The sequence below is a fragment of the Miniopterus schreibersii genome, assembly GCF_964146895.1.
Source record: "Miniopterus schreibersii genome assembly, chromosome: 22".
Lineage (NCBI taxonomy): Eukaryota > Metazoa > Chordata > Mammalia > Chiroptera > Miniopteridae > Miniopterus > Miniopterus schreibersii.
This window is the reverse complement of record NC_138124.1, coordinates 11,138,875-11,162,886: the sequence shown is the minus strand read 5'-3', so window position 1 is coordinate 11,162,886 and position 24,012 is coordinate 11,138,875. Positions and strand designations below refer to the sequence as shown.

The 24,012-nt window shown below is 50.4% G+C and overlaps 1 protein-coding gene across 1 annotated transcript in view; it reads right to left on the bottom strand.

The window, feature by feature from the left end:
- Positions 1-23,604, bottom strand: part of ABHD17C (abhydrolase domain containing 17C, depalmitoylase) — a 29,604-nt gene extending 6,000 nt beyond the window's left edge. Inside the window, exon 1 of the mRNA XM_081124396.1 lies at positions 22,947-23,604. Within this exon, the coding sequence (XP_080980522.1) occupies positions 22,947-23,542 (596 nt within the window). The 5' untranslated portion in view covers positions 23,543-23,604. The remainder of the gene's footprint in view (positions 1-22,946) is intronic.
- Positions 23,605-24,012: the final 408 nt, after the last annotated feature.

Genomic DNA, 24,012 nt, shown 5'->3' with positions numbered 1-24,012 from the left:
AAACAGCAGTGGTCCGGCCGCAGTGGCTCAGCTGGCTGGAGCATCGTCCTGAGCCCCGAAAGGTTCCCGGTTAATTCCCGGTCAGGGCACAAGCCTGGGCTGCAGGTTCGATCCCTGGTTGGGGTGCGTATGAGAGGCAACCAACTGATGTTTCTTTCTCACATCAATGTTTCTCTCCCTCCCTCCCTCCCTAAAATCAATAAAAATCACATCCTCGGGGTAGGATGAAAAACAACATGCTTGGCAAATCGTAATGCTGTTATTAAGGGCCCTTCGAGGGCAGTCCTTCCCTGTTTCACTGTCCTCAGCTTTAATAAATGTACTTGCAAAATAAAAAAATAAAAGAAGAATTTAGGTCTCGGGTCCCACTCAGCATAGAGAACATGTCCCAGGGAGGCAGTGTCCTGTGGGAATGATCCCGTCACTGAGGAGGTAAAAACCTGTTTTGTTTTCACTTCAACGTAAGGCTTTCTGTCCCGACTACAAACAGGGACAGGCGGGGCCTCTCGGACGCAGGGCATCCTGTTTAAGTGAACGGGCCTTGACTCCGTCCTGCCAGGAGCATTGCCATTTACCTCCAGAAGAAGCATGCTTGGCACAGGGCCACCGACTTTGAAGTCAATAGTTTAAATATTTCAGAGCTACAATTCCTAGTGGAGATACCTTTAGCCATAGGACAGAGATAAATATACAAGGTCACGTCAATGTGAACTGAAGGGTGAGGTCCGAGGGGGTTGAGAAACCCTAACAAACTTCAGAGCCAAGCCTGGGAGTCAGAGGACACACAGCAGGTGGGTAAACAGGACTGACGGGCAAAGAACACAAACACCTCCTGGAGCCCAGCCGCCTGCAGGCACGTTAAAGCCAAACCAATCTTTCCCGTTCTGCGGCCAAAGCTTAACCGACGTGTGCCTTACAGTTTAATTAGGAAGAAGATGAAAAAAAAGCATCCATCGCCTGAAATGGGCTCATTTTTGCTTTTGAAAAATACACCTTTGGGCCTTGGCCAGGTGGCTCAGTTGGTTGAGATTCATCACATCCACCAAAAGGTTGCGAGTTCGATTCCCGGTCAGGGGAGGGAAAGCAAACATTATGGTCGGTAAGTTTACAGCGAAGGGAAGGATCAAAATGGGAACAGGGATGTCAGGACACGCAGAGAGCTTGAAGCCACCGCAAAGGAGGGGAGACCTGGAGACACGGGGAGAGGAAAGGCAATAGCTCCAGGGGAGGGAAGGCACCCAGAACAGACCGGGAGCCCCGCCAGGCTGGGGAGCGAAGGACCCTCGGGGATTGCCCACAAATCCCCAGAGGATGCAGACTGGAGACAAGCTGTGGCCACGGGAAGGAAGAAGATGGTTAGATAAGAAGTGTTTGAAGTTGCTCAGATCAGATGCGTAAGCTGGGGAGAGTGGCAGGAAGAGGGAAGTTGGGAAGGAGATAACGGGCGGTGGGGATTTTGTTTGTCCTGTTGGAAGCTAAGCTAGCTCAGCTGGGGAAGACTTCCAGGTGTCTGTGGAACACCCTAGGAAGGCACAGGAAAGTCAAAACCCTCAGGGTCAGTTACAGGAATTGTGCGCTGTGTAAGCTAGAAAGAACAGGCCCTCCCCCTACCCGCAGAGAGAGCAGCTGGAAGGAGGCGGCAGCCGGGAAGGGCCCAGCCGGGAGCTACCGGACTGCGGAGAAACGCAGAGGCTCGGGACGGACCAAACGGCCCGGGGAGATGGGCAGATCAAAATTTAAACCAGTAAACAGAAAGATATAGTGTCCTTCTCTTAAACAGACTCCTATGCCAACAGCATAGCCCAGAGAACAACACGGACGTTCTCGGAAAATGGCACTGGCCAGGAGGCCTGGTGTGGTGACGTGGATGCCTGGTCACCGCAGCCTTTCAAAACATATCGAGACACACGTTATCCAGTTTCTGTAAAGCCGCATCCCCCCTCATGCATGTTTCCCTCCCCCCCGACGCTTGAAATTTCCTTCCAAATGGTGGTGCAGGGAAGGTAGGTCCAAACCCACCTTCGAAACAACGTAATTCCTCATGTCGTTCCAGACTTTTCTCTCCTACAACATCTTTTCTCCGCGTCAGAGCAAAAATAAACAAGGTCTGGCCCTAGCCGGGTTGCTTAGTGGTTAGAGCACCGGCCTGTGGACTGAAGGGTCCCGGGTTCGATTAAGGCCAAGGGCACATACCTGGTTGCAGGCTCGATCCCTGGTCCCAGTCGGGGCACAGGCAGGAGGCAACCAATCAGTGTGTCTCTCACATCAATGTTTCTGTCCCCCCCCCCCCCCTTCCCCTTCCACTTTCTCTGAAAAGCAACGGAAAATCCTAGGGTTAGGATTAAAATAATCATCATCATCATCATCATAAGTAAACAAGGGCATGACTGAATTTTAATTTTTAAAAAGTCATCTTTCAGCCCTGGCCGGGTATCTCAGTTGGTTAGAGAGTCATCCTGACACGCCAAGGTTCTGGGTCTGATCCCCGGTCAGAGCACACATAAGAAATAACCAACGAATGCATGAATAAATGGAGCAACAAATCAATGTGTCTAAATAAATAAAATTAAATACACAACAAAGTACAGCCTTAACGGATCTCCCTGTTTAACACCCAAGAAACAACATACGGATCTCATAAACTCTCTGTGATGGGGGAAAACTTTTAAAATCTAATTTAATTATCCACTTGACTGCGAAGGCTGTTATTTCTTAGAACTAGAAACTTGAGAATCCAATTTCTAATTATCTCATCTCCTTCTATGGTGAGTTCTTGCAACAGAAGACAGTCGAGAGCCGCAGCACACAAGGCCCTAGGTGGTCCTGCCCGACACTCACTTGCAAAGGGCTGTAATCTGTGACTGTCACACCACAAATTGCTTTAGTTCCTGCACTGACCCTCTGAGAGGCCCAAGGGGAACTCCAGGATGGCCACACACACTGGGGACCGAGAGCATTTCTCATCAACATACAGAACGAGTCTCCTTAAGAATTACTACACAGAGGAAAGCAAAGCCGAGAGAGGGGTGGACCTGAGTCCTGATGCACCGAGGGGAGGCCGCACGCCCAGGCCTGGTCTGCTGGAGTCCTGACCTGGGTGGAGCGTACACTGCTCTCTCTTGAAGACGGGCTAAAACTAGTGTTTGTGGAGCAACTCGGAGTATGTGGCCCGGACTGTGTGGAAGTCTGAGACACGGACAGAGGGTGGAGATTTGCCAAGTAGGTGAGTAGGAGGAAGCTTTGGAACCAGACCACGCAAGGCCTGAGTCCCTGCTCTGCCTTGCACCCCTTATCTGACCTCTGTTCCTCGGCCGTAATGGGGAGTAAGTGGTGCCCCCTGGGCCTGCGGTGAGAATTAAATGAGGTAACGAGTGAAGCCCGCAGACAGTCCCTTCTCCACCGTCTAGGCTGCTTTCCTGTTTCCATCTCCAGATGTGGCACCAGTGGGATCTGATGTGGCCACTGGACACAAGATGACACCCAAATCTGAAACCAGGAGGCTGGCTCGCTGGTCAGCTCGGGCTCGGCACTGCCTGCCGCTCACTGCTTATCCACTTAAATGCGGGTTGCGACACTCAGGATGGAAGTCTTTTAAGTAAACACTCCCCTTGGGCAGACCCAGCGAGGAAGGGCTTTGTCCCTCCTTGCGGGCACCTGCCTGTGCCCCTTTTCCTAGTGTTCCCCAGTCTTCCTTCTGCTTCCAGACCTCCTACTTCCCTTTCACCCTTCTTAAGAGCATAAGAAAGTTCATGGCCTCAATTATGGAAATGTCTCGAACCACACAGGACCGGGATGGAGAGGCCCTTAGAGATCGCACAGATGGATGACTTTGCTTTACAGATAAAGAAAGCAAAGCGCAGAGTGAGGTTACGGACTTAACTCAGACTAGCAATTACCAAGACAGCTGCTCTGAGTATATTACAGCTCCCGGATGTGAATGAACCTGGGGGGGGAGAGTTACGAGTCACCTGAATCACCCCGAGCTGGGGCGCAGCGCAGCTCCGACCAGACAGAGCTGTCAAATCCCGCCTCTGTCTCAGGGGAGCTTGGGGCGTGCTGCCAACCTGGCTCTCAGGCATAAAATGGGGCGCCTACCTAACAAGGCTGGCGTGCAGTTGCCCAGGGATGATAGTTATCACCCCCTTTAACTCAAAGGCAAAGCAGTTTGGAATCGGTACGCCCGCAGCGCCAACCTGAGATCCTTGACGTAAACCGTGCTTTCAAAGCGGGCACCCCGTTTCTCGGGAGCAGAGTTCACGTTGGGATGACACAGTTCCGGGGACACATGGTGGTGGTGGCTGCACAACCCAGGGAGGTCCTCCTACTACAGAGCCGGCCACCTACAAATGCTAACACTGACCTGATGCACATCTTATCACAATAAAGGGAAGGGCAAAAGGGAACGGGCCTCTTAGGCCTGACTTGAACGGTTTCCTTATTCGTGGGTACGAGGAAAAATTCCAGCTCTCTGGAATTCAAGAGGAGATTTGGCTCTAACAATAAACATCGCAAGAGGTAACCAAAACAACAGTAAACAGTAAAGTGTGGGTGTGTTTGGGTTTTTTTAAATTGTAAACTCTCTCAAATCCAAAGCCATTACAATTTACCAGGACCATAAAGAAAAAAAAGTTAAAGACGGGCACACGGAGAATACTGTGTTCTTTTACCAATCTGGTCGCATATTCTGCTCTCGGCCTGGCTCTGAGAAGCGGTGACGACTGTATTTTACTTAAACATCACTCTGACCTCCCTGTCATCAAGACCTGCTATCCCTTCCATTATCTCTCCACCTCACCCGGATTTTTTATATATTTTTAAGCAAAACAAAGGAGACGGCTCCTTAGGACATGACAACCTGCCATCGGTCCCCCCTCTCTTCTGGGTGTCAAAGGGTCCCCTCCGGAACCTCGCAAAGGGACCCCCGTGCGCGGCGTAAACCCAGACCTAGTTCTTTGAACGGTGCCTGGCGATCTGAATGCAACTGGAACAGAATTCCAATTTCTATATTTGAGCACTCAAGGGCAGTTGTTAGAGAGGTCGTCTGCGTTCTAAAATATCACCTCCGTCTGTCACAGACGTAGGGGGGCGGGGTGGGGCTGGGGCCCGCGGCCTCCCAAGAGCAGGCGGCGACCGCCTGACTCAGAGGTCTTACCCACTCGGGGCTTTCATTTCCTTTCCCGTGTTGGTCTAAAAGAAGGCCCGGAGGTAACTTCAACGTTATATTTTAATTAGGATACTATGCAGCTTATAAACATACAAAGCAAAGGCCATGCCCTTATGTATCGTAAATAGGAAGCCTTTATATGGCCACTGAGAACATCGTGTACATGGCATCAATAATTCACAAGTACCCGGCCGGCCACCTTCCACTCCGAGCACTTCACTGTATCCTGTGAGGTATCCTTACAACCCAGCCCTTGGAGGCTAATACAGTCACCAGGGACGGAGCGGCTTCAACAGATTCTGTGTCTTTTGCAGACAATTCAAGACACCCCCAAGCTCTTTTTACCCCTCAAGTCCACGTGTCAATCCGCACTCTCGACCTCTGTGTGTCTCACATTTTTCCTGTTGTGGTCGTGGCTTTACCTTGGCAGGATGGAAAATACTGTGTGTCTCCTACTAAAATCATTTCTGGAATTGAGGGACTTCACCTGCCAATGAGGTGTCAAACAGGGACAGAAGTAGACCCGGGTTTCTGTTCTGAAATGAAACTTTGTCATTGCAGAAGCTCCCGACTACAGCAGCATCTAGAGGCACGGATCACACACGGAAAGGGGGCTGGTGGTGGCAACCTGCCTCCCCATCCATCCAATGGGAATCCCAGAGGGCAGAGCAGGCCAGGCCACCAGAAGTAGATTCCATGAGCTATGGGGACAGGGGACTTCAGGACCCACGTGCAGATGCCGGGATTAAATGCTAAATTAAACACAGGAAGGGGCTTGAAAGAAGAGAGGTAGGGTCAGGCACAGTGAGGGGCACCCTAGCTTGGGCAGTGCCCGGGAACCTGCTGTGGGATCTGCCTTCCTTTCTGAGCTTAAGAAATGTGTTCCCGCCCAGCCGGGCGTGGCTCAGTGGTTGAGTGTCGACCTAGGATCCAGGAGTTCGGGGTTCGATTCCCAGTCAGGGCACATGCCCGGGTTGCAGGCTGCAGCCGATCAATGACTCTCTCATCATTGATGTTTCTATCTCTCTCTCCCTCTCCCTTCCTCTCTCTGAAATCAATAAAGATTAAAAAAAAGAAAAAAAAGAAATGTGTTCCCCTCTTCCAAGCGAGGCTTATCTCTGACTCCATATGTCTGCTCTGAGGCGCTCACCTGGATTCTCTCCTGTCCCCGCTATCATCACCATTCCAGTGGCCACTCAGCTCCAAATCAGCTTTCTAAGCCCACCGGACCCCAAACAGCCCCAGTCTCCCTAAATTCCTTCCAAGACGCCAATGGGCACTTTACCATGCTGACTTTCCAGTCTTTTCCCTCAGCCCCGGACGTTCCCAGATTATGAGTTCCAATCCATCTGGCTCCCTGTCGACAAGATACCATGGCGTGCAAGTTCACATCGAGTCAAGGCAATCTGCAAAACGAGAGTTTTTACTACATGGTTTCAAACAGCCAAGAATTGCGTGTGTTTTTTCCACTGGAAACTTGAAAGAAATCAGAGTGATATAAAATCTTCTATAAAGTACTAATGGATGCTTTCAACACTTTAGCTCTGCCCGTATGCATTTTCAGCTTGAAAACGAAGCTCCTCTTCTACAGCCTATTAGAATTCCTCGGGTTTAAAACACCGTGAGGCCCTGGCCTGGTAGCTCAGTCGGTTAGAGCATCGTCCCGACACGCCAAGATTACAGGTTCAATCCCTGGTCAGGGCACATATGAGAAGCAACCAGCGATGCAAAACTAAGTAAAACAACAAAAATAGATGTTTCTCTCTCTCTCTCTTCCTCTCTCTAAAATCAAGCAAGCAAAATTTATGAGCAAGGTTATACGTTTTTGTAGAGTAAATATTCGAATTCAGCATTACACACTAAATATGTCAGCTGATTTTTTTTTTGCCTGCTGGTCACATACACACACACACTGACTGGTTCTCTCTGTGGGGCCACTGGGAAAATTTATTCCTCAGTCACCCAATATCTGCTACACCTACAGTGTCAGGAACCGAGCGTACAAGAATCCCAAGGATAATTTTGGTTTTGCCCTCATGGGAGCTTATATTCTAATGGTCTGACAGTCTAGGCAGCTATTATTCTAAAATCACAAGGCCTGATCTTATAGTCTTTTTTGTTTCACGGGGCCGATGCTGGTGTCTCATACAAACTTGTGGAGAATCTGTGCTTTTAGATAAAGATTTGATGATTGGGAAGAGATATCATTTTACCTTCTTGAAAATTCTGTTTTATTCAGAAGGAAGGCCCTAGAGTTTAGCTGTTTACCTGGTTTCACTGGCTGTAACTTGAATGTACTAAGAAAGGGAGGCCAAGGAGCCTGGGCCCACAAGTCACTACTCCAGCCCTAATGAGCCGTAAAGATGCCTGTAGGCACTGAACCCGTGGGGGTGGGGGCATAAGCACCCAGGTGACTTACCTGCCTTTGGATTTCTGACCTGTCAAGTGAGGGGAATGAATTAGGCCTGGGTCTGCTCCTCTAGCACCCCCCTCATCTAGTCTAGTCACCGGCCCTTTCCCCTGTAGGCTCAGCCCTGCCAGGTGACAAATCACACTCCATCAGGCCAGACCAGAGGTGTTCCCTCTTGGCGAGGTTGAGGGCACATCTGCTGTGATAAAAGCTCCCACTCTAGAGGGCTCCCTGTATACACCAGGAACCACTGGAGGGTCTCACAGTGACCAGGCTGCTCTTATCCACCATTAGAAGGTGCTTGGCACACAGCGGGACAACCTGTGACCATGACAATGCCTCCACACACCTTCTCTCTAATCCTAACAACCACCTGCAAGGTGCCATCATCAGTCCCTTTGAACTAAAGGTCCCGGCAGCTAGGTGAGTCACCCAAGGCCACAGAGCAGGTACGTGGCAGAGGCTCTGAACCCAGGTCAGATGCTACCTCCAAACCTAAGCCCCTTCTCTCCGCGTGTCCACCAATAGCCATGGGCCGGTGGCAGCAGCCATGCTGTTCCTTGGTGACCAGGTGAAGTCAGGAGTGTGTGAGGCCTGGCGACCCACCCCTTTCCCGATGTACTTAAGGATGTCACCAGCCCTTTTCCTAACTCCACACTCACATCTTTATCAATTGATTTGAGGGAGAGGGGGGGAGAGAGAGAGAAACATCGATTTGTTGTTCCACTTATTTATGCATTCATCGTTGCTTCTGGTATGTGCCCTGACCAGGGATCAAACCTGCAACGTTGGCCTATCTGGACGATGCTCTAATCAACCAAGCTACCCGGCCAAGGCCACAGGTCGATTCCTGTATGTGTTCTGACCATGGATCGAACCCACAAACTTTGTGTATCAGGATAATGCTCTAACTAGCTGAGCCCCCCGGCCAGGGCCACACTCACATCTTTAAATGACGCAGCACCAGGCCTCACTGGATGCCCAACAATAGGTGGTGCAGCAGAAATAAACACACACGTCACCAGATCAGTCACTGGCTCCAGGGACCTTGGGCACACTCAGGCCCGCTGCGTGGAGACCCCAGAAAAACATGTTGGACCTCGGTTCTCATGTGCTCTTCCCTTCCCTCCCTTCCTTCTCTCGCCCAGTACGTTCCCGGCTATCTCAGGAAAACTGTCTCTCTTTTTAGAATGGGATTGTGTTCTAATATTTAAAGAATGCTATGTTAGGACGTCGTTAGAGTACCAAGAGTGGCTCGAAGGAATGTGGGCTATTCGAACCTTCCAGGAAGGACGGGCAAGGAGGGCATTCCTCACCCGTGGCACACCTGCCCAACAGCCGGATGGCTTGAATTTCTCAGCTCAGATTCCTCCAGGAACCAGATGCCACGCCATGCCCTCCCTGGCTTACTACCCCAAATCTCTAAAGTGCGCTGAGCTGCGGAGCCGCCCCAGGCTGGTGGGGCACATCCCCTTTGTCTTACCCCTGACCGTCGACTCTGGTCATTCTCCAAAAGCGTAACAACTGGTTACATAACCAAGCTAACAGGGAAATGCTACTTGGTACAGGATTCAAAAGACCAATAATGGGACGGCTAATGAAAATTGGCTCAGTAAAGAAATATTTCTCCAATCTCCGCCCCCCCCCCCCGAAACCCACCCAAAACAAAAATATATATATTTTTACATATGAAGAACATGAAAAGGAAAAGCAAAACTGTCCAGAGAGCTTAGGGTAGGGGTGTCCAGGGACCCCACAGACCCCTAGAGCTTGAAGGTATCACATGACAGAGCACGCTGCTGTGGGTAGAAAACAAGTACATAAAGTACTTCAGAAATATTTCATCACAAGCTGTTGTAAGTTTTGGTGTTTAAATAATAATAAAATAAAATAAAATAATAAAATAAAATAAATAAAATAATAATATAAAATAAATAAAATAAAATATAAAATAAAATAATACACACGAGGTCACTGTGGTTTTGAGTCTAGAACCAGACCCTGGCCTCCCGCCTCTCATGCTCGGGCCACTCGCCCGCCTCTGGCGTGAATGGGACCCAAGAGTCCCAGGCGGTCAAACCTTCAACTCCATTCCGATACTGTGACTGCTCAGTGACAGGTTAAACTACCTCAAAACGTCTATCGGGCTCGGAAAGGTCCTTGAAGTCCAGGATGCTATCAAAGGGGGAAGTCAAAGGGTAAGAATGAACTCAGAGATGAAAACTGATCAACTGATGACCAAAACAGAAACTTAACTCAGACGGGAGAAAATAAAGTCGGAGAGACTTCCCAGGACGTCAGACAAACCAGACAAAGAGATGGGGACTGGGAGGGACACAGAGGGGAACCCAGGAGGTCGGTGTGAGAGAAGCCACCACGCAGAGAGAGCTGCGGGAACAGACCCTCTTCCCGCGGCAGTAAACGCGGGGCTGGCGACGTGGGAGGCGAGAGGGAGGGAGGCGAACAGCGTTCAGACGCTAACGTGGAGGCAGCAGGATTAAGCGAGAATATTACTTAAAAAATCACAAACGCTGCCGACGGAGACCCAAAAATAACCATCAAGCACCGAAAATAGCAAAAGGAAGGCAGCGGGGCTGGACGGCCAAGAAAACCCCTCCTGTTTCTTAGCAGAAAGTCAGCAGATAGGGTGTGAAGTTGCTCCCGGGGGCTGGGGGCGAGGAGGGAGGGGGGCTGCGGCTCCCAGTCATCGTCGCTTCTGACTTACTGCCCCGCGCGGGAATTACTTGAGCAGAAATGTTAAATGCTGCCATGAACACGGGAGTCGCCTCTCATGTCATTTTTTATTTTTATTTTTTTATTATTATTTTTTAAATATACCTGTATTGATTTCAGAGAGAGGAACGGAGAGGGAGAGAGACAGAAACATCAATGATGAGCGAGTCATTGATCAAGCCCGCAACCCGGGCCTGTGCCCTGACCGGGGATTGAACCCTGATCACCTGGATCCTAGGTCGACGCTCAACCACTGAGCCACGCCTGGCTGGGCTCACATCATTTTTTAAAAGATTTTTTTTTTTTTAAATTGATTTCTAGAGAAAAAGAGGGAGGGAGGAAGAGAAAGACATGGATGCAGTGGTGACGCATCGATCAGCCGTCTCCTGCATGCCCCCTACCAGGGATCCAGCCTGAAACCCAGGCATGTTCCCTGACCAGGAATTGAACCCGGAACCTTCTGGTGCAGTGGACAGTGTCCAACCAACTGAGCCACACCGGCCAGGGGACCTCTCCCTACTAAGTTTTTCCTTGACACACCTGGTGCCTAGTGACACACCTTACTGCGTTCACTGAGACTGATTCTAGATGAACACCCCAATGGGACTTTTTCTTAAAGAATAATTAGGAGGGTGCGTCCTCCCTGTATTTCCCCGGTCGTAACCACATGAGAAGGTAAACGGGCCCTGGCCGGCGAGCTCAGTGGGTTAGAGCGCTGCACTGATACACCAAGGTTGCGGGTTCGATCCCTGGGCAGGGCACATACGAGAATCAACCAAAGGAATGCATAAATAAGTGGAACAGCAAATCTACCTCTCTCTCTCTCTGTCAATAAACAAAACTTTAAAAAAGAAGATAAACAGGATTATTTGGGCAGATTTGTGAAGTTGTCCTCCCCACCCTCCCCTGTGCACCGCCCGTCACAAGTCAACCACGTCTCTGGCTGAAGCGAAGTCCTCCAAGGCGCCAGACGCTAATTGGCAGGAATTACACTGAAGAATCTGGTCTAGAAATCAAGACTGAACATTAGTAAGGTCAGTGGCAAGGAGATATCGATGGGCCAAGCACAGGGCCTAAAATTCCAAGAAGAAATTTACAATCTTCAAAGATGGTTTAAAAACAAATTACATGACAAGCGAGAGACGTGGTTTGGCAACAGTTCACGGGGGAAACGGGGCAAGCTTGAAGAGAGGGTCTTAAAACTGATCAAAAGGTGTAAATGAGACAAAATTCTGATGGCAGTGGTAAGAATGGTCCCACAGGTACCCCTTAATACGTCTGGCTATATCGCTCTGGCCAGTGTGGCTCAGTTGGTTGAGCACGGTCTTGTGCACTGAAGGGTCAAGGGTTTGAATCCCTGTTAGGGCACAAGCCGGGTTGCAGGTTCAATCCCCAGTTGGGGCACATACAGGAGACAACTAATCCATATTTCTCTCTCACATCGATGTTTCTCTCTCTCTCTCTCCCGCCCTCTCCCTTCCTGTCTATCTAAAATCAATTAAAAATTTTATAAATAATATATCTGGCTGTAATTCAAGAAGAGTAAACTTTAGTGGGAAGGGCAAAGAGGGGGCGGATTTCAGATGATGTTCCTGACACCAGGGATCCATTCTGCCAAGAAACGTATGACATCACTTCTACCACGAGCCTCTCATCTTAGGGTTAGACACCATCTCAACTCCAAGAGGCTGTAAGGGACCTAGAGCCTGGTTAAGAACCCACGAAGCAGAGAGGTTTCCACCAAGGTCATAGGACATATCTACTTGCAGTCCCATGGTCGTCAGGGCAGAAGCATGTCAAGAGCCCAGCCTGGGATTAGGTCGATAAACCCTCACTGAGAACTGCTAAGTACCAGGCTCGTGAGCAGTTGGCTGTGATAACATCCTATGTCCTTGGAGTGGGCATGACTCCAGGGAGCCCCTGGCAAAGATAACTCAAGCTCCTGAGGGTCAGCCTCCCCCCCCCCCCCCCGCCGTGGCTGAGGCTCCAGGGACATGTAGGGTGGATTTTTAAAGATTTTCACTCCCCATCTAAAAAGAGAACTCCGCAATTCAGGAGGAGAAACTGGCCCAATTTTAAATGCACGGGAGTAAAACACTGTCCCACAGAAATTAAAATAGGTCATCATGGTTCTTTAAAAACCAGTTTCGGGAGTGAGAAATAAAACTCAGGAGCACTAGAAGAAAAGTCAGCTAGGGAAAGGGAAGTGGCTGGACCCCCTGCACACAAAGGTTTTAGACAAAATCATTAGAAAGCAAACTACAAATGGCAACAAACTGAGAGAGGCAGCCCTGAGCAAATTTAAAAGTCTAAAGAAATACACTGAAGCTTCCTCCCCTCTCCCTAACAGGCACAGAGCTGGTGCAAACCACTCTCCCTAGTTTCCTTCTGCTAAAGGATCCCCAGCAGAAATAACAGTGTGGTCCTAACTCTCTCAGAACTAGTCTTAGGGTCAAAGAGCGAGTGTGCCTCGAAGTGGTTTGGTGACTGCAAAAGCCTTCAGGGCCGCAGTGGGCTGCTAGTTTTCAAACCTTTAAAGGCTATTTACTATTCACTTTTTCATTTCTTTCCCTCTGTCTTTTCAGTGGCTTTTTAAATTCTTTTTTTTTCTTCTTATTTTCATTTATTTATTGATTTTAGAGAGAGGGGAAGTGAGAGAGAGAAAGGGAGAGGGAGGGAGGGAAGGAGGGAGAGAGAAACATCGATTAGTTGTTCCACTCATTTATGCATCCTTAGTTGATTCTTGTACGTGACTAGACCGGGGATCGAACCCACAACCTTGGTGTATCAGGCCGATGCTCTAACCCACTGAGCTACCTGGCCAGGGCCAAAATTCATTTTTTCAAATGCAGATATAGGCACTTTGTGAACATTTACTCACTTTATTACTCATAGCAAACACTATTATCATTTCCCTGTTTTATGCAGGGGAAACTGAGGCTCAGAGAAACAGCACAGGCACGATTCAAACCCAGGTAGCTCTTCGCCTCTGCCCCAGGCGCCCACTTGAGATTATCAAGGGCTCTGTTGACTAGTCAGTCCTTAGCCATCTGCATCTTATCAGAATCCACAGCACAAAGGGCAAAATCCGAAGAACCGCCCAACCCAAGTGCTGAAAGGAATCTGAGCAGCCACCTCCCTAGAAAATTTATTTTCTCCCTCTCAGTTGATTTCCAACGGTTCACTAGGCATTTTTCTTCAGAAAACCCTTAGACAAAAGTACAGAATTCCATAGGGGGAGGGGGCTGGGAAGTCTCTCCAAGGGTATTCAAAGTCATCTTTCAAATGCAAATTGGAGATTTTTTTTTTTTTTTTGAGCACAGAAGATCTGGAAACAATGAGAGACTATACCAAGCATCTAGCCCAGCACCCAATGTCCATCAGTGGCTGGATTTGTTGGGAGGATTGAAATGTCTAAAATTTTTAATTCCACCTCATGCTCAGATCCTATAATTCTAAGAGGGAAAAAAAATCCAAAAAATGTTAGGTAACAACGTAAACCTGCAGGACTGGAGTCTAAGTTTGTAATCACGCATCCTTTTGCATAAAAATGATAGCATGCACTTCTGGTGTGTGCGTAGCTGGGTACAGACCTACATATGTTAGTGTTTTCAAACAGTGTATAAAATATTATGCACCTTGTGGAGGAAAAGGGGCCACGTGCTAACCTGACAAGCTGAGGGAAGGCCTGCGTGGCCACCTTGCAAACTCAGAGACCTAAAGTAACCACAAAGGATGGTCTGAAATTGTAACTTTTTAACTAAAAGCAGTTTCATGGCAGGTAGTCACGTCCTAGGCTAGAATCTCCCCTGACAAAAGTCAATCTTTAGCTTAAGGAGGCCGGTCTATAGTCTTTTGCAACTAGGATAACATTCCTTTGGGTAACTCCCCTTTTTTCCAGACCCCTCAGGGCACAAACAATGCCCGGGGCAGAGACCACAAATCCTTTCATTGTTACTGTTATCATGTTAATTGTTGGCTGTTAACTATCCAGTACCCACCTCTACAAAAGATATATGCCATCATTTTACTTTTCATCAAATTCCAGAGGTTTCCCCGCCTTGCTTTCTCCCACCCACCTCCCCAATCTATCACCGATAGATTTCATGTAACCCATGTGCATCTCCTCTGCTGACTGCAAAGTATAAAATAAGGTGTAAAACGGCCCTTCTCTGGAGCATTATCTCAACACGTTGAGATTTTGCTTCCCAGCAATTGTTGACAGTTTGGCTTAAATAAACTCACAACAATTCTCTATAGGTCTGAAGGTTTCACAGGTTGACAACATTTAAAGCAAAAAAATAAACATTAAGAATAATAAATAACAAGGCTTCCCCCCTCCACCTTTCGCAAATACACAGGCAGCGAGGGGTCTTTCATGTCAAGTAGCACTTTCCAGAAAAGAAGCTGCTGTTGGAAGAACCAAGTCCTCAGAGGCTCAGACCCCAACTGTCTGGGGCGCTAATGAGTCAACGTTGCAGTTCTGGAGTAAGTGTGAGGGCGAGAGGATAGGTCACGGATAATAGAAGAATGGACCTCGGAAGGTACAGATGCCGACCAGAGTCCCCAAGAAACTCTACAATCTCCAGTTCAGATAGGAAATAACGGACAGCAGAAACCGTGCAGGTTAAAGCCGTAATCTTCCCCATACTTAATCCTGCAGAAGTAATTAGATTTTACATATCAGGAAGTGTGGGTCTAGGCCAAGGGGCCTACTGGTTTCGAGAAGAGTCTAGTGGGGGTCAGGAAGGATGCAGTGATAAGGGGCCTCAGGGGCAAAGCAGGACAGGAGGGAGGGGGCGGCCTCCCTGCAGGGTGCCTGGGGTGCCTCAGAGAGACCACAGGGCAAATGGGCCCGTCCTTCCCCAACCCTCCCAGGGAGGCCAGTCACTGCCAGGAGCCTCTGATCTTCCCACCCAAGGAATACTTGCAAATGAAAAATAACAGAAACGTGTGGCTGACCAGCTGTGGGGGGACTGGCAGCATGGACGCAGGTAAATGGAGGGTGACTCATGGTCAGACGATGAAGAGCTGGGTGTTCAATCCGAGGTGTGGCAGGGCTGGCGGGGGGGCGGGAACCCCAGGGCCAGGAGCTCTTGGGGCCTTCAGAGATGGGGGGGAAAGCCCAGACAGTGGGATGACAGCCCAAACTCTCCTAATCCGTTCTTTGCAATTATACTTTAGCTTACTGTATTCTTAGTCTATCTTTCCAAGGTTTTCTTGAGGTTTTTAGTGGGAAAAACTAATTTAAGTCCAGTTAAAAGTGACTTCAGGTTCATTTAAAAATTATTTTATCCAGCTTAATTATATAATACAAAATGTGGTTAGAAATTATTAGCATGCGAACAGTACTTTCCTAATATATATAAAAATTTATTCTTTTATTTATTGATTTTAGAGAGAGAGGAAAACACTGATTTGTCATCCCACTTGGTGCATTCATTCGTGGGTTCTAGAATGTGCCCTGGCCAGAGATCGAACCCGCAACAGTGGCGTATCAGGTGCAGCTCTAACCAACTGAGCCACCCAGCCAGAGCATATATATATTAAAATGTAAATGGTATGAACTTTTCAAGATATAAGAACAACAGTGATCGTTAAACAACTCAGCAACTACAAGCACACACTTGCAAATATCCTCGAGCTATTTATGACAATGGGGATAAATTGAATAGAGTCAAACCAGCGTACAAAAATCTGGTATTGCAGATCTTTACCATCAATATAGTTACACTGCCCTTGGTCTGGTTCTGCCCATGACGATCACTAAAAAGAGCTTTGGAGAGAAGCTGGATCTCACTGGACCCCCTGCCACAATATCAGAGGTGAGCCCCCACAGTTACAGTTAACGTCTGGAGCCTCGCTCGTCGTGGGCACGGTCTGAATACAGGCCTGCTTGTCACTTTCCGCCTGACGCCTCTGCCCAGATTTCACTTTAACCATTTAATAAAACCATAAACCAAGGGGCGAAGTGGGAACGCGCGCTGGAGGTTCTCTGCGCTCCCTGTTTCGTTTCTGTTACCAAGTCATCCTGGGCAGGGCTCCTCCTGGTGACGGCGCTGTCCCGGGCAGGCAGCAGGGAACGATTCGCCCGTGCTGGCCGTGAATGGCCCACACTTCCTGGGAACAGAGGTTTCCAGTTTCCCGGGGAGCCTGGTCCGTTAACACTCTCAAGTCAATCAATACCGTGGAAATTCTCAATGAGCGGCATTACTGGAGCCGCGAGGGCGCGACAGGCCCGGGAGGTGCCAGGCTGGCAGCGCGGGGCATTTATATTTTAAAGGGAAGTGGAGCCCTGGCCGGGTAGCTCAGTTGGTTAGAGCGTCGTCCCGATACCCCCATGGTTGTGGGTCTGATCCCTGATCAGGGCACATACAAGAAGCAACCCATGAAATGCATACGCGGGACCACGAAATTGGTCTCTCTCTCTCTCTCTCTCTCAAATTAATAAACTAAAACAAAACAGGACAAATGCGATTCAGGAATTTCAGGAAAAGGGAAGGATGCCCGTATCTATGGAAGGTCATCCAATCGGTAAAGAGCAACCAGAATGTCCTGAGTGGTGGAGAGAGACAGGGTTTCGCCTGCTCGTCCTTCCCCTCCCTGCCCCTGTGCCCAGAGATGACGTGTCTGGTTCCAGCCAGGAGACAGACCAGCTCCTGAGGACCAAGCCTGGAAACACCGCTGACTGCGGACGGAGCAAAGGAGAGACGGTTTGCAAAGTAATTGCAAGGTGTTGGATTACAGGCAAGGTTTCCTCTCCTCTTAAGATCTCCTCTGGGGATATAAACACCTTGGTCGATGAAGTGCTACCCGATTTAAAATACTAATGCACATACCAGGCCCCAAAGCTAAAACGGGACGTGCAGAGCCCATTCAAAGAACCTCTTTCCCCTCAGCTGCAAGTGAAACAAACGTCCACCGAGTCCACACCCACCGAGCTGGGCTGGCCCTGCCATTATTTACATCTATGGAGAGCGGGGGAAGGAAGGAAGCAATTTCTTTAACATTCCTTCTGATGGAAGCATCTGGTCTTTGGCATGATCAGAGCATGTGGTTACTACAGCTCTAATAATTGTACTGATAATGCTGAACAATGATCGCAGCCCACTGTGCTCTAAGTGGAAGGCACTGTGCTAGAGCACGAATCACCAGGCAGTGGTAGTTATTATTAATTATTATTATTACTGTCGTTATCATAATTACTTTAACCGGAGTTTCAACAAGGTTAGGAAACGTGCCTGAGGTCAAGCAGCTGACTCGTGACTTAGGTCCAGGCAGGACCTAAGCTCAGGTCTGTTTGACTCCACAATCTCTGCCCTTAACCATAAAAATAGCAGAGAAAGCGGAGACCGACAGACAAGACACCCCTCCAGGTTCCCCCTGAGACCATCTCACTGGTGTTACTTTGACATACAAGCCAGCAAACGGTTACAGCTGTAAATCACCTAAAAGAAGAAATAAACTGTGAAGTCATTCCAAGTTGGGGAGCTCCAACTCGAGTCACAGGGAAGCCCGTGGGCACCTTCTCTCTGTCTCCTGCATTCTCTCTGCCCCAGGGGCTGTTCAGAAGTAGGTCCACACCACAGACCACCTTCCACGCGAGGGCAGGAGAGGCAAAAGGAGAGGAGACCCCTTTTCTCCAGCGTCTCATTCCCAGACCTAGACTGGGAGCCCACACGCGTGGCCACAAACAGGCAGTCACCTCGGTGCTCTACTGACCTGGTTTAAGGGAGTCACTATGGTCCATTCATTCTTCAGCGCCGACACTCTGTGGTCAGAGTGAACTCTGCCACACACAGGGGCAGGGTGGAGAGTGGGGACCAGTCCACGTGACCCTCCACAACCAGAGGAGAAGCAGGAGCGTGGCTCACCAAGTCCCACAAGTGCCGGCGGACAGGGTGTGTCATCCAGGCCACACACTGTACACCTACAGACACATACACATCTCTATTTACACAAATATGCATACAGACACACGTGACTATATACATGTTTGTATTTGGACACACGTGCGCGCGCGCGCGCACACACACACACACACACACACTTACTTTTACAAAATCTACCTAGGAATGCTAAACGCAGCCAGGGTTGAGATCCACTCTGTAGACACTAAGTCCACCAAGGTTCCCGGTGTAGTCACGAAAGGCAGATTTGAAAACATGAGGTGCTTTCCCTGAAAATCATGAAACACAGCCTCTCAGAAGGCATCTCAGAAGTGATGTGGTTGGGTCCCCTCATTTAAAAACAATGGTGGGCTGTGCCCCCCATTCACGGTGACATGATGGTCTTTCACAGGACACGACAGCTGTTCATGGTGAGGTAATGGTCGGGGCAGTGCTGGGGCTAGACCTCACCTCCTATTTCCAAAGGTTTGGTTTATTTAACTTTTGTAAATTAAGTTTTTCAGACAAATTAGAAGCATGTTATTTAAAGTGATCATGACGGGGAGGGGGAAATAGTCACTCTGATGGCCAAATAATGATCTGAGAGTATCCACGTTGAGATTTAGATTCCTGTGCACAAGGCTTCCTGGAGTGAAGCAGATTTATAGCTTTAAGATTAAGCTTCAGCAAAATCCAATAGACAAGATAAATCTGTGACCAAAATGAGCACTGCAATTGCTAAAGCTGGATTCTGGGGTCTTAGGTGGGATTATCAAAACGGAACAGAGTAGAGAATTTGGAGGGGGGGTGGGGGCAAAAGCAGAGTAGAAGGTAGGAAGTGACATCAGGGATCTGCTTTCAGTGACCTGGGGATGGTATAATTTAAATGATTCCTTCAGGAAAGAAGAAAACAAGGCCCCTTCCACACATATGCCCTGCCACCAGGAGAGTTGTAAGACTGAGCCTTCAAGATTATCCTAAATAAAAGCAAGTAAGTTTGGAAGGGAAAACACACCAAGGAGTGATTGCTCATGAACAAAGAAACACAAAACACCTTGTTAGATCTTTTGCGACTGGAAAGTGAGGCCCCTCAACACAGAACCGTGGGAAAGTAAGTTTTGGTGGGATGGAGGCAAGAGCTCAGCACCTGCTAGAGAAACATGCCTGATGGCAGTGACGGGGCCAGAAGAGCCAGGTGTGGCAGCAAGAACACCTAGAGGAAGGGAGAAGAGACACCAAAGGAAAAACCCTGAGCAACCCCCCCCCCCCCCGCCTTCCCCACACCTCGCCTACCTCAGTTTCCATGCATCTGTTCTTAGAAAGTTAAATTCTTCCTAATGGGATATTCTTGTACCGGGTGTCGTGCCCTGCATGCCGATGTTCTATTTTCTTTCTGGAAGGATCAGTGTGTTTTCACCTTACGTCAAACACTATTCATAACACATTCTGTTTTTATCATCCCTACTCAGTCAAAGTCAGGTAGGAACCCCAAGTATTCTTCCCTTAATGGCACAGCTAGTTCCTCTGAGAGCACTGAGCGCAGAGATGTTAGGTCATTAACTCCAGCACGCCCCGGGAAGCCACTGTTTGCTAGTCCCGGGAGAAATCCATCGGGACAGTCATAACTATAAACACCACTCACAGGAGACAGACGGTGCCTTTCAAGGCTCCTACTACCTGGGGGTATCCACCACCCCCTTCCCATGATTTGCAGGTTTTCCTACTCCAGATCCTATGAAATCACACAAAAGTTGTGACATGGTAATAATGCATGGCTACCTATTCAAAATGCCTCTAAAACCTAACCCATCCTTTCACAACAAAAAGAAACAGTTTGGGATTACCGAGGACACTCAAGGGGGACCTACCACAGTGTCTGGGACAAGCACAGAATCGATACATGTGTATTTAATGGTTAATGGCTTGCTGGTTGAATGAATGAATGAGTGGATGAAACGTAAAGTCTTTCACAATTTGCCTTTTGCACCTAGACGAGGAGTCTCTTATTTATCAATGGGCAGCGGAATCACAAATGCCCCATCTCTCTTCTTGCTCTAAATTAAAATGTTTCAGTGGAGATACTCTCTGCCTCACTCTCTGGGTTATTTGCTTGTTTGGGTTTATACTTTCAAACCAGTTTGACCCACTCCCTCTGGAATCACAAATCAGGTCTCACTTCTACAGAGTCTAAAGCTGCTCGGGTCTGGCTGGGTCTCCAAATCCCACCTGGCCCCAGGCAGGATGGAGTGTTTCGGCCTCGGAAAAGGGCAGGTGCAAAAGGCCATAGGAAGTATGGGGAGGGAGGAAGTAAGGGGCGGGTGCTTGAGGACACACAGCACACACACACCTAAGGCCCTTCCAAGTACATTGACAGACAGACAGGCCTCCAATGAGCAGTGGGTTAACCAGGAGGTCAGAAAAGAGCAAGATCCCCAAAGACATGGGGGTTGGGAGTGGACAAGGGGGTGACCCAGCCACAGATGAATGGGTCCATGTGGTGGGAGGCTCCTCGGCGTGACAATGGTCTCAATGGAGCGTGAAATGGAAGAGAAGGGGCACGTTCCAGGCCAAGTTAGAGCAGACCTACAGAAAACAGGGGAGGGGACAAGCCGATGGAAGGCGCTGAAGGGACTGAGTGACTCCAGAATCGTACGTTGTCAGGATAACCAAGACACACAAATCTGATAACTAGGACTATGTGGTGAAGTGGAAAAAGTACCAAACTCACAGCCAAGAGAAGGGCAGCTGATGGGCCCTGAGACCATCTTCCCAGGCCTCTGTCAGACGAGAGGAGACGAGAGCAGTGTCCAGAAATGAGCTGGGCAATAAAGTTAGCAGTTCCCAAACAGCATTCGTTTTCTTTATATTTTTTTAAAAATATGAAATAAAACAGAACATATTCTGTGTGCACTGCCTACAGGAAAAAAAACTGTTTGTGAAACATGTACTTCAGATCTAGAGACACTGGTGTGCATGTGTGGCTTGATCAGGATTTAAAAATGTGTTTCTTACTGTGGGGTCACAATCAAAAAAGTCTGAAGAGCGTTGGATATGCCAAGGTTGTGGGTTCTATCTCCCATCAGGGCAAATACAAAAATCAACCAATGAATGCAATAAAAAAAAAAAAAGTTTGAAAAGCACAGGGACAAGAGGATGTGTAAGGTTTCTTTAAATTCTAAGATCCTCCCATTTGACAGATGTGTATGTCAGTGTCGACAGGTGTTCCGGCATAAAATAAATAAATTATGGGCACAACTTGGATACATCATCAGATAAGTCATAATGAAACAATATCCAAAACCATGCCCTTGGCTAAACTAAGCATGACCCAAGTCTCCAGGAAGTAGCTGCGCCTCCCAGATGTTGTAACGCAGACACACCTGCATATTGAGGCCAAAGGGTGGGACTCGTACCGGAGAGGCGCTCATTTCAATACAGACAGGCACAGACAGGGACAGGGTTCTACAGACATTTTATCATAAAACCTACTCAAGGCAGAACTTCACTGTGTCGCTTGAAAAACATCTAATGCCAACCCTTACTTCGAATGCCTTCACCAACAGCAAGTTCTGGCACTCCACAGGCTGTGTGTGTAAAACACACCTTTGACACCCTTTCCCAGAACAGGTGGCTTTTAATGACTTGTGGATTCTGACTCAGCGCATCTGCATAGGACATACTCACTGCCTCGAAGAGCTGTGATCCCAGGGAGATCAAGGCTTCAGGGGAACACAAAAAACCAACATGCATTAAATCTCAAGTACTTCCTGGTGGGACAGGCCATTTTCCCAGAAAAACAAAGGGTGACTTATGAGCTTACTTATGCTCAAGAATGGAGACACATTTTAGAGAAACACTGTGTAGGGGTCCACAGCTAAGGTAACGCCCGTGGACTTACTCTGGGACCCTTTCCCCTGAAGAGGTAAGATGTCCCCAGAGACACGGTCTCAGGTGTTCCCACCATCACTGCTCTGAGGTGGGTGAGGGGAAGTCACAGATACAAAAAATGGGGTGCAAGGTGGTACGACTTGCCCATTTTGTCTAAGTTGAGACTAAAACTCAGGTGTCCTGTTTGCCCAACACTATGGCCCTCAATGTGCAGCTGGCCCCAAAATGGTCCTCCTCAATGAGTACTTTCCGGTCCTTCTGTGATCGCTAATTCAAGATAAAGAGAATTCCCAGACGCTGTCAAATCCACTCACCCAGGGCTGCTGCAGAGGCTCTGTGGAGGGGGCCCCCCTTCAGGTACAGCCCACAGCGCCTGTGCCCCACCAGGGCGCCAACTTCACACCACCAGGCCCTCCAGCTCCGTCCAGAGCTGCCCAGGTGCTGCGCCGCAGAGCGCCCTACAACCGAACAGTCTTCGGGAGGTCACCCCGTCCCACCCCTGATCTTACAGGGAAACAGGTCCCCCAGGCGCCCTGTGCCCTGCCCAAGGTCACTGGAGCCTGAGGGACCTTCAGTCTGCGGCTGCCAGCTCCACACAAACTAAACTCGAACCAAGTAGTTTTCTCTCCGGCGGTACTTCAGCACCCCACGCTGCCACTCGGGGTGGCCAGAGGCACAGAGGACCCAGCCCGCGGCCGCGGCGCCCAGGTGTGCCCCGGCTGGCAAAACCCTCGGAGTCTGCGGTCTCCAGGAACCTCAGGGCTGGCGGGGTTGTGGAGGGGAGGGGGGCTGGGAGAAGGCCAGGACGGAGAAGGGGGCGAACCCCAGCCCGGGAGCCCCCCCGGGCCGCCCGCGCGCTCACCGGGTGCGGAGCGCCTGCCAGGCGGCGTCGATGTCGGCGTAGAGGTTCTTCTCCGAGGGCCTGCCCGAGCTGACGCCGTAGCCCGAGTAGTCGTAGGAGAAGATGTTGCAGTTGATGCGGGAGCCCAGGCCGATGTAGAAGCTGCACATCTGGCCCAGGTCCACGGCGTTGCCGTGCGAGAAGAGCAGCGTGTAGCGGCTGGAGGGCGCGCAGCGCACGAACATGCAGCCCAGGCGGTTGTCGCGGGCCGTGCGCGAGAAGAAGACCTCGACGGCGTCCAGCTCGCGCTGCGAGTACTGCCAGTCGGCGCGCTCGCTCAGGTGCAGGCTGCACGCGCCCGGGCCCGCGCCCTCCTCGCCCGCCGGCGCCGCCTGCGCCGGGGTGGCCGCGGGCGCCGGCGCGGCGGGGGCCGAGGCGGCCGGGGCGGGCGCGCCGGGGCCCGGGCCGCGCTGCTCGGGCGCCAGCACCGTGTAGGTGGGCTCGGGCGGCAGGAAGGCCAGCTTGGCGGCGATGCGGCTCGGGCAGGGCGGGCAGCAGAAGAGCCAGCACAGCTCGCCCAGCGAGAAGCCGTTCATCCTGGGGCCGGGCTCGGGCATCGGGGCGGCCTGGGCCCGCCGCCGGCCGGGCAGGCAGGCAGGCAGCGAGGCGGCGAGCGCGCGGGCGCCGGGAGCGCGCGGAGGCGGGGCCGGCGGGCGGGCGGGCGCGCGCGCGGGGCGGGGCGGGGCGGGGCGGGGCCGGCCGGCGGCCGAGCGGCTCCGGGGAGGCGCGGGCGGGGGCCCGCGCGGCGCACAAAGCCGGCGGCCATGGCTGCGGCGCCCCGGCCCCGCGGGCCCCCGCCCGCCGCCACTGCCGGGGCGAGCGCCCTCCCCGCCCGGGGGCCGCGACCGGGGCCTCGCGTGGGTCCCGGGGCGCCCGCCTCAGCGGCCCGGCTGCCCCCGGCTCGGCCAGTTCCCCTCGCTGCCTGCCCCCGGGTTCCCGTCCCCTGACCCAAGCTCTGTGCTGCAGCAGGGTCCTGGGGACCTCCCGGAAAGCGAAGCAATAGATGGGAGAGCGCGGGAAGGACCCC